The 11,218-nt window shown below is 29.3% G+C and overlaps 1 protein-coding gene across 1 annotated transcript; it reads left to right on the forward strand.

Annotated features, from left to right (window-relative positions):
* Positions 1 to 7,957: 7,957 nt before the first annotated feature.
* Positions 7,958 to 10,785, forward strand: LOC107486645 (isoflavone 7-O-methyltransferase). The gene is made up of 3 exons (XM_016107202.3): positions 7,958 to 8,323; positions 9,052 to 9,588; positions 10,121 to 10,785. Exons 1-3 carry the CDS (start codon positions 8,066 to 8,068, stop codon positions 10,433 to 10,435), a joined length of 1,110 nt encoding a protein of 369 aa, XP_015962688.1. The 5' UTR covers positions 7,958 to 8,065; the 3' UTR covers positions 10,436 to 10,785.
* The last annotated feature ends 433 nt before the right edge of the window (positions 10,786 to 11,218 follow it).

Below are 11,218 nucleotides of genomic sequence, written 5' to 3' on the forward strand. Positions count from 1 at the left end.
AGGCGGTGACTCTCCCTCCCAAACGCAGCAGAGGCAGAATGATCAGAGCAAGAGGGCGATGAGGAGTCAAAGAGGCGAGATGGACTATAACAGGGTCAAGAAGGACTTGACGGAAAGGGTGTTCTCACTCTGAGGCGGTGAGTGTGACATCTGGCCGGTGTGTTCCCTTTCTCTGTAGCCTACTTCCTCTGAGGTTTTTTTTTATTTTATTTCGGGTATCACCCACGAAGTTGTTTTGTCCCAAATGACAATTCCAAGAACCACTGCCTATGTCGAGTGATGATGCCGTGAAACCCGTACCCTACGCTCGCCGGCACCCAACCGGAGAAGGCAACAGCAGCTCCGGTTCCTCTCACCGCAAGCGCGCCAAATGTCTCCGTCATTTCAAGTGAGATTTTTGTTTTTTGTTTTTAAAGTTAACATAGTTGGAAAATTATAAGCTTAAGTTGTGTGATTTTTGTTTATTGGCTTGCTGATGGAATGGTTTGGTCCAAGCGTAGTGACGCGGGGAGGATAGATCTGATTCTAGCTGTGAGGTAGAGGGTGAAGGTGAATGTGATGAATCTGACGTAGCAAAAGTAGATAAAGGGATCAAAATGGATCTCACTGAGGATTTATTGCATATGGTATGCCCCTAATTTTAAGTCAATTTGAGATGTTAAAGGTTTTAAAATTATCCACTCATGCCTACCCGTAAAATACAAGTTTTCTCATTTTTGGATCCTTCCAATCTATGAAAAGTTACCAGGGTTTGTACGCAGTGGAGCCCCTGATGAGCATAATCATGGGTACTCAGTTTAGATTTCTAGCCGTTTCTGAAAATTGCAATTCTAGATACATCTACACCTTATCTTTGCCAACTGATTGAGATTTTTTTTATTTAGAGGTGAATGATGGGTTGGCATGAACTATAAATTACTAACAGTTTTAGAATTAGAATGTAATGAATGTGTTGATTTTGAAATGGGATTTCTCATTGTTGGTAGTTATTGTTTGTGTCTTTGTAGTGGGAGAAGAAGTGTGAGGCTATGTGAGTTAAGTGTTTTTGGAATCTGTTATTGCTGTTTGTTCTTTCATTTCTGAGCATAATGTTCATATGGTTTCTTTTAATGTTTGTTATTGGCCACAGATGGTGAGGAGTGACGGATTTAAGATCGACAACATTGTAAAAACAGTATCTACATAGAAGGACTATGAAGGAAGATCTCAGAGAAATCTTCATTGAGATGATTGAAAGGTATCTACATAGAAGGATTATGAAGGAAGATCTCAAAGAAATCTTCATTGAGATGATTGAAAGGTGTTGACAATGGCCCAATGTAAGTTTATCTCACTGATATCAAATGACACTCACATGTGTTTAATAGAAATGTTTCTTTTTTATTTCTAATTTTTTTTAAATTATTTGTTTGTTCACTGCATTGGTTTGTGGGATGATACTCTTTACGAGGATTGCCAGGGCTGAGACAGTAAGGCATTTACTTTGGTAAAGGTCTTGATTTTACTGTTTTGTCATTTGTGACGTGTTAAACGTGTAATTTTGGGATCGTGTCATTCTTATTATCCATTTGTTTAATAGGTGCCTTTTCATTTTGCTCTAACTCTATATGAACTTACTGTTATTTTAGTTGCAATCATTTTTGTATGTTTATCTTTATTGGTCCATTTTGTTTTCTTGGAATTTTGTTTGATGTGTTTTGAGTACATACACATGAACTAATTGTTCTATATTTTTTTCCCTTTATATTGAGGTCCAACTATGTTTTTTTTCCACACATTATATGCAAGGTGCTTCTGTTTTTTCTAATAACGATGAGTTGATATCCGGTTAGTTGTCTATATAATTAAGTTTATGCTATGAATGGCCATTTCCATATATTATATGAGGTCAATCCTTACCTTGTCTTTTTTATGGAAAATCCTTTCTTTTTGGTATTTGTTTTCAAAATAAAATCGATATAATGCTGGTACAGGTATTCATCTTAATCTCGAGTGAGCTGAAAAGCTTGTGCCTTGGTTGTCAAAATTTTAGGTATTTAATTTTTTTTTAATTTTTGTTACATTACCTTTACCAGTTTACGACCATCTTGGCTTGATGATATTTTTCTATTTTGTGGAGGAGACTTTATTTGTGTCCTAGATGCACAATAAATTTACTGGCACTATTTTAAAAGGTATGGTCCTTTTTACTTATTATCTTTGGATTCTACATTATAGATTGTGCCTTCTTATTTATTGTTTCCTAATTTTCTTGCACATATCTCAAAATTTTCAGTTGTGTTTAGATAATGATTCTTTGTTTATGGTCATTTTTTTTTGCTCTGATAACGTCAACTATCTTTTGTAACTGCCATTATGTCATGCTTATAATTCTATTGTTAATAACTATCTTTTGTCTTGTGGGTTAAATCTTTTGTTTATTGCTAATATAATCAAAGTTACTAAAGTTTATTATGATGTTAAAAGATAATTTGAGCCTCTTATTATATAGGTGTTAAACAATTAATTCAAAATTTCCAGAGAACTTCATTAGTATTTCAATCAGGATATTAATCTGCTTTTAAAAATTAAATATTATTTTAGAGATTTCTAAATTTTTAGATAGTTAATTTCTTTCTACTGGTGAAGACATTGATAATTGCCTATGTTATCAAGTTTTTAATGGGTTAAAAAATATGCTTATTTAAGAATCAATTTTATAAGCTGATCAAATATGCAAATTTTGTTGGATTTCTCTTGGTTTCATAATAAAGGAAAGAAAAAATACACGAGATTTTGAGTTTGGGTCTTTTTTTATACCATAACTTTATTTTTATCACCGATATGGTGATGTATAATTTTTGCATTGTAACCAATATTTTAGAAAACATATCTCTTTTTTGCGATAAATGATCTAATTCAGGGATCACTGCTATGCAAAAAAAAATGTATAAATACATCTACTATAGCATTAACTGTTGAAAAATTGTTTCTACTTTGTTGGTTTGTCTTATTCTTTAAAGTTCAAGTCATGTATTCATATTTATTTAGTTAACTTTTTGTATCTAGAAATGTAATATAGATATGTGTTCTTTAATCTTATTAAAGAGCTTGGGACAATTGCATTAAAAATCTGTTGAGAAGATGGAAACTTTGACTATTTCAAAAAGAAGTTTTTTGTATTTCTATATGGTTTTTCTCACGATAGGCAGAATTTTTTGCTTTCAAAGACTATTAAATTTTGATTATTTATGTATTACTTATTTCTATTCATTTGAAGTTTACTAATCAACATATTTTAAATTTAGTTACTGGTCTGTTGGGGTTGTTGAACATTTTAAAGGTGTGGTTTTATTGGCAGTCACCAAAAGAAGCCATTGGATAAGGTGCAAAAACTTGTGTGGAACCTTCTATTAATTTGCTACAGTGACAATGATAGTTTTCCTGAACTTCAAGCAGCATTAATGAAAAAAGTAAGCAACACCGTTTTAGACTTTATCTTCTTTTTACAACATATAAATGTGTGTTATTTTATGTGTGATATCCATATATGAGTTATTCTTCTCTTTTTTCTAGGGTTTTTTTGATTTTGTTTCAAATAAATATGAAATCAACCTTTTTTAATTATGATCTATTGATAAAAAGATTTGAAATCTTTTTTTAAGTGTTAATTTTTTTTATTGATACAACTGCGTGCTTGTGTAATTTAAAAATATATTGTTAGATTAAAGATCTCGAATTAAATATCAGACGTTAGTAGGTGTAACCTATATACTATTTTGATGTTAATTGAAAATAACGTTTTGGCCTTCCACGATTTTGTTATCATTGCTTCAATTCCTTTTAAAAAACTAAGTAACAATGCATACCTAATTATTTTCTTATTCTTTTTAGTTTTATTTTGTTTTGTTTTTTTTATTTCTTTCTTTTAGCAATCTTAAGTGAATAATTGTTTATAAATATGCTAATAAGGATAAGAAGAGAATTGTTGACAAATCAGTTTCTACTAGGATAATAATATTTTAAATAAATTGTCTATATCTATTTTCTTAGAAGAGATCATCTTGACATATTTTTCATTGGGAATATGTTCTATCTTGCATTAAATATTAAAAATATGTTGTACGTCTATTTAAATTATAATATTTGAACTAATATTAGATGTGCTCATTGTATGTCCTTCTTCTTCCTTCCTTTTGGGCTTCTATTTCTCTTTCTTCCTTTTTCTATTTCTCTTCTCTTTCTTTGTTTGCTCTTCTTCTGGTGTTTTAGGAATTGCAATTTTTTCTTATTTTTTTCATCTTCTCTCCCTGTTATTTCATGTGAAATTTTTGTTACATCTATCTAAGATATATATCTGACACTATTAGGTTAGAGTTTAAAGAGGGCTGTCTTGATTTACGTGCTATTTTTTACACCTCTTTGCTATATTTCTTTCTTGCTATTAGGTTAGGTTATAGGGTTTCAAGTTTGTCCTTCTGATTCTTCAATCTGATAGTGGCAGCCATGAAGATCTTGAATTAGATATTGGATGTTAGTAGGTGTAACATATATACTATTTTGATGATAATTGAAAACATAATTTTTTGGCCTTCCATGATTTTGTTACTGTTGCTTCAATTCCTTTTAAAGAAACTGACGATGCATACCTAATTATTTTCTTATTCTTTTTAGCTTTATTTTGTTTTGTTTTCTTTATTTCTTTAGTTATTTATTTTTACTAATCTTAAGTGAATAATTGTTTATAATGTGCTAATGAGGATAAGAAGAAAATAGTTGACAAATCAATTTCTACTAGGATAATAATATTCTAAATAAATTGTCTATATTTACTTTTTCTAGAAGAGATCACCTTAATATATTTTTTATTGGGAATATGCTCTATCTTGCATTAAATATTAAAAATATGTTGTACGCCTATTAAAATTAAAATATTTAAACTAATATTAGATGTGCTCATTATATACCCTTCCTCTTCCTTTCTTTTGGTCTTCTATTTTTTTTTTCTTCTTTTTCTGTTTGATCTTTCTCTGCTGTCTTGAAAATTACGATTTTTTCTTATCTTTCTTCATCTTCTCTCTCTGTTATCTGTGGAATTTTAGAGTTTTACGTGCTATTTTTTACACCTCTGCTATATTTCTCTCCTGGTATTAGGTTAGTGTATAGGGTTCTGTTAGGTATCTAAGGAAAGTGGAAAACTACACCTTAAAAGCTAGCTGTTAAGGGAAAAGAACCACTCTCCTTGTATACAATATCAAGCATCCCATACTACTCGATGTGGGACTTTAAGCACCCCATAATACCCAAATCCCTAACAATACACTGGCCCTGGAGAGCCGACGTCCACGGCGGCTTCACTCTATCGACACTGACCCAATGGTAGCCACTTTGCTACAGTCTATCAGTATTCGGTATTCACCTTAATCCAGCCTATAGGTAGTCCTTTCCATGGCGCCGACAACCACGCTCTGATACCATTGTTAGGTATATAAGAAAAGTGGGAAACCACACCTTAAAAGCTAGCTGTTAATGAGGAAGAACCACTCTTCTTATATACAATATTAAGCATCCCATACTACTCGATGTGGGACTTTGAGCACCCCATAATACCCAACTCCCTAATAGGTTTCAAGTCTGTCCTTCTGATTCATCAATCTGATAGTGACAGCCATGAAGATCTTGGATTAGATATCGGACGATAGTAGGTGGAGATTAATCTAAGGTTTATATTGTGTTCACTCCTGTGTGTTTTGAATGTTCAGTTTCAAATATCTATTGGTTGTTTTTTTCTTTTTTCTCTCAAATTAAAAAGTTGATCTATTTTAAAATTCAAATTTCTCAACTATATACTGCTAGATATACTTCTCCCTCCCCATTTTTTTTATCTTGTGTTAACTGAAGCTATTATATTGTATGTGCTATAAAAGTGCCCTTTTAAAAAAATCTGTTGATGCTGTGAGAGAGATGTGAAGTGAAAGTGATCACTCGGATAATTCGTGTGATAAAGTTGATAAAAGTGAGGAGGTATTGATGTGCTTATTTGCTTATACAATGTGTTAATTTTTATTATTTGATTTTTTATACCTATTTGTATTAATTTGCCTTAATTTCGTTTAAATTTTAACAAATTTTTTGAAATTAGGAATATGTTGTACTCAGGATTAGAAAAAGGAAAAGCCTCCCTTAAAGAAGTTGAGAAGGTCATTGAAGTTCGAATATGATGAATCTGATGATGCTGATGCTTTTAAAGATGAATCTGCATTTGGTCATGGGTCAAGTAACATAATTTTCAATGTCATTTAACTAGAGTTATTGATCAAGACTTATATAAGGTATTAGATATGGGTAGTGCAAATAGTGTCTATTCTTCTTTGATGTGTAATGTACAATTTTTTAGTTGTGTTCATGTAATAGGAATTGGTATTTAATATTTGGTATGTAATGTGTTGTGTGCTTTAAGATGTTTGATGTTTTGTATGTCCATATTTTGTACTTTATTGGGCTTATTAATTATGTAATACATCAATTGTTAGGATGTGGACATAGCATTATTAGTTAATAGACAAATTTAATTATGTAGCCTTTTATTTTTATAATTCAGCTCTATAAAAATTAATAAAATGTAGTAGTTTTTTAGTGTTGTATGTTAAAATTTTGACAAATGATTTATATTTGAGAAATTATATTTTTTTTTGGTGACATATTTGAAAAATTATATATATACTGTGTTGTGAATTTTATTTAAGAAAAAGTTAAGAATTTAATTGCAAATGATAATTGTTGAGAATTTACATGCCATGTGCTGAATATTTTATTACAATAAAAAATTAATTATAGAGATAAGTATTTAAATAATGTTATTTTGAGAAATTAACTTTTTTGCATTGTTAATTTAAATGGCAGTTTCACTATTATAGTTTTATGTCGTGAATAGAAATTTTTGATCCGTGCGTTGCACGGGTCTTGTGGGTCTTGTGTATATGTCATTGTTTGAACTTGAAACACAAGAATAGTAGTCCAAAGTCCAAACACGAAGCTTCAATAATTCCGTTGAATACTAGATGGATGTAACTGTTTATTGATATGATGGTGACATATTACACCTCACATAGATCATAAGTCAAGAGAACTAGTCGTAGGAGACTGTATTATAATATTAAAATGAATTATATGTTAAAGATGTAACAAATTTTTTTATATAGAATAAAAAAATTAAAAAATTAAGATTTACATTTTAAACAATAATAAAATAATTAAAAATAACTATAAAAATATTTATTTTTTTATATAATTTTAATTTGTATAATAAAATATCCCTAATATTAATCATCTTATGTTCTGTGAAAAACGTATGCCTTTACGTTTGCAGTAAAGATCAGCATAAGCTATAAGAAAAAAAAACAAACCAAACTAAGCGTGGGTTGGATTAACTTATTTAAATAAAAATATATTTATTAAATTTTAAATATATTTAGATATATTTTTAAAAAAATTATTATACATTATACAAATATTTTATTAATTTCTCTTTATAATGGCTTAATTTTCTTTATTTTTATTTGGAGTTTATATATTCCATTTTTTTAATGTGCCTCACAATTTAAAAGAATTTATGGGGAGGGATTATTTCAGTTCATTTTTCGATCTATAACAAATAGTTTTAAGAGATGATAGAATTAAGAATACCCACTAAAAAAATAATACAATCTATAATGTGGTACCAAAAAATACAACATTTTTGTTATTTGACTAACTATCAGGAGAAACAAATACAACCAGTAAAAGTAAAAGATTGTGATTAGATTCATATATGTTTGGTAAAAAAAAATCATTTTCTTTGAGAATAATAAAAAAAAAGAAACAATTAGAACATAAAAACGTGACTGAATTGATCACGGAGTCCTATACTTCCTCTTTTTATATTAGCAATCCATGCCTATATAAAGAGTGCTAGGTGTGTTGTTTTAGTAGTATTGTGAAAAGCGATAGAAAGGAAAAGCTAGCTATCTTAGCTTTCTCTGTTTTTGGTGAGTTGTTTATTAAATTTTGAGCTTTTAACATACAAAAACTGTTCATAACAAGAGGTATGGCTTCAAACAACAATGGCCGCACGGCAAGTGAGAGCTTCAAAGCTCAAGCTCTTGTTTACAGGCACATGTATGGCATCCTAGACTCCATGTGTCTCAAGTGGATCGTTGAATTTCGCATACCAAACATAATCCACAACCATGGCAAACCCATTACTCTTTTAGAATTGGTTTCAGTTCTGAAAATTCCATCGGCTAAAGTTGATAGCACGGATCTTTTCATGCACTACATGGCACGTAATGGATTCTTTGATATAGTAAGAATATACAATTCTCACATATACTTCACATATAATTCTCACATATTCTTTGCCAAATTTGTCCTTTTATAAATATTTATATTTCACTATATAATTTCTTTGGAAAAAAATCCTATTGTCTTAATTAAGTCATTTTTTTGTTTAATACAGAATAAACCACCAAATATGCTCTCAAAGCTAAGCTATTTTGTTGATAAAAAAAAGTATTCTTCAAATTTGATAACAATAAGTTTTGTAGTAATTTTTTGTAAGTATTAACAGAAAGATAAAAAATTTTATTTTAAACTTTTCATTATTTTTACATTAAGTAAATTTTTTTAATTAAAAAAAACATATTTTTAAAAAATAAAAAGAAAATCTATAAATCGAATTTTAGTTTCAAATTTTTATACCTTTTTAAATAGTTATTCAAATTTTTTTTACAAAATTTCATATTAAATACACAGACAATTTACCAAATATAAAAGTCATTTTCTGTTTATCAAAAAATTGTACTTTAATTATTTTTATTGTATTTTACAATATTTCAAAGATATTTTCATGGTTAGAAAATTCGAAAGGCACTTCTATCAGCAATTTGATCATTTGAGAATATTTTTGTTGATTTTCTCTTTAATATATAAGGCACTATCTATGTTAGCTTTCTTAACAAAATGTTATAATTGAAACTATATCATATACCATGCATATGGAATTAATATTGTATTTACATATGTATAACGGAGGTGACAATTCATGGTGACGATGATAGCAACCAAGAAGAAGAAAAGGAAGCATTTGCTCTCACAGCAGCATCAGAGCTGTTGATCAAAGGCACTGAAAACCCTTCTATATCTCCGGTGGTAGAGATGTTTCTCGACGATCCAACTCTTTCAAGTTCCATGCATCATTTAAACAAGTGGTTTTATGACGAAAATCGCCCTCTATATGAAATCACATTGGGAAAACCTTTGTGGGAGTTTCTTGATAAGAACCCTGCAAACTTGAGCTTGTTCAATGATGCTATGGCCAGTGATTCTCAGATGATAAAGTTGGCACTAAAGGATCACAACATGATCTTTGAGGGATTGGAAACAATTGTAGATGTTGGTGGTGGAAATGGAACCACAGCTCAAATTATCAGTGAGAAATTTCCAGCACTCAAATGTATAGTATTTGATCTTCCAATGGTTGTGGAAAGTTTGAAGGGATGCAACAATTTGAGTTTTGTTGCTGGAGACATGTTTGAATCCATTCCTAAGGCTGATGCAATTCTACTTAAGGTAACCATTTAATTAGTAGTGGATTAGTAACGTGTTTGTCCTAATTAATTTAAATATTTTTTTTAACTATTTTTAAGTCTTAAAAATTAAGATCTCTAGTTAAGTTATAAGCATGCATTTGAGAATTAGATTGAATTAGTCGGTTTAATTAAATTTATTGAGAATGATAAAAAATCGGTTGTCAATAAATTGGTTAAAGAATAAAAAATTTTGGTTAATTGATCTAACCATTATAATTTTTTAATGATTAATCGATTTAAATAATAAAATATAATTTTTTTAAATAATATATTTTATACATAAATAAATTACTATTATATTTGACTCAATTCTAGTTCAATCTCGATTAACCTTTAAATCTTTAAATTTTTAATTTTATTAGTTTATGACAGATTTGATTTTTACAACTTTGATTATAAGCCACTTATCATATTAACTAATTTTAATTTTATTATTTTTGTATACATTTAATAAATAAAGAATGAAATAATATTAGTATATATAATATTACATTTCTTTTCTTCTTTTGCAGCTAGTCTTACATTGTTGTAGTGACGACAATTGCGTAAAAATATTGAAAAACTGCAAAGATGCTGTTAATGCTTTAAGTAAGAATAAAAATAAAGGTAAAATAATTATTTTAGAGGCCGTGATAAATGAAGAACAAGATGAGCCTGAAATTACTCGACTCAAATTTCTCATGAATATAAGCATGCATATTATTCACCATCATGAAAAAGAGAGAACCAAAAAAGAATGGGAAAGTATCCTTCATGAAGCTGGCCTCTATAATTACAAAATATCTCCATTTACAGGACATTTATCACTTATAGAGATCTGTCCTTAAAGATGATCTCATAATAGTTTTTACAACTCTATGAATAAAATAAGAGAAAGTATGAGGAGCCAATGGAATATTTGTACAATATGTACAATGGAGGTTTATGGAATATTAGAGATATAATCATTAGTGTTACCTTTTTCCATCAGCCGAAGCTTTTGGGATGAGTGGTATCATACCATGGTATTAGAGCGTTAGATCCGAAAGGTCAAGAGTTCGATTTTTGGTGAACCCAAAATCAGTTTAAATTTTTTGGAAGATGTTTATTATCCTAGTACTCGGATGGTTATTCTAGATAATATAGAGGATGTTCATTTTGTAACTCAATAGCCCATTGTACACATTATACAAATAGTCCATTGTCTCCCTAGCAGGATCCATAAAATAAATATTATGCAAACAACTAAGAAAGAAAATGTCTACTTTGAATATAGAATTTAAAAATGTAATTTTTTATTTAATATTTATTAATTATTGTCAGAATAATTATGTACTTTTAGATGTAATAAATATATAATTATGAAAGCTATATGTATGATGTAAACCCCAGTTAAATTAGTAGATAATTAGTCAATAAATTAGTTTTTAATAAAAAAGATTAGAAATGTGAATATTATATCAAATTAGGATAGAGCTCATTGAAACGGGAATTTTAACACAAATTTCGAAGAAATCGGTTTAAGATTGAACCGAACGGACTGAACCGGTTGAACCAGACTCAAACCGGATTGTTAGTCCAACCGGACCAACCTATTAAATGAACCCAGCTTTGTCTTCTCCCTCATTACA

This window comes from Arachis duranensis, chromosome 4 (assembly GCF_000817695.3).
Source record: "Arachis duranensis cultivar V14167 chromosome 4, aradu.V14167.gnm2.J7QH, whole genome shotgun sequence".
NCBI classification, from domain to species: Eukaryota; Viridiplantae; Streptophyta; class Magnoliopsida; order Fabales; family Fabaceae; genus Arachis; species Arachis duranensis.

Coding starts and splice junctions, on each gene's coding strand:
- LOC107486645 (XM_016107202.3), top strand. CDS start 8,066: ATGGCTTCAAACAACAATGGCCGCACGGCAAGTGAGAGCTTCAAAGCT. Junction 8,324..9,051: donor GTAATGGATTCTTTGATATA/GTAAGAATATAC, acceptor TGTATAACGGAG/GTGACAATTCATGGTGACGA. Junction 9,589..10,120: donor CTGATGCAATTCTACTTAAG/GTAACCATTTAA, acceptor CTTCTTTTGCAG/CTAGTCTTACATTGTTGTAG.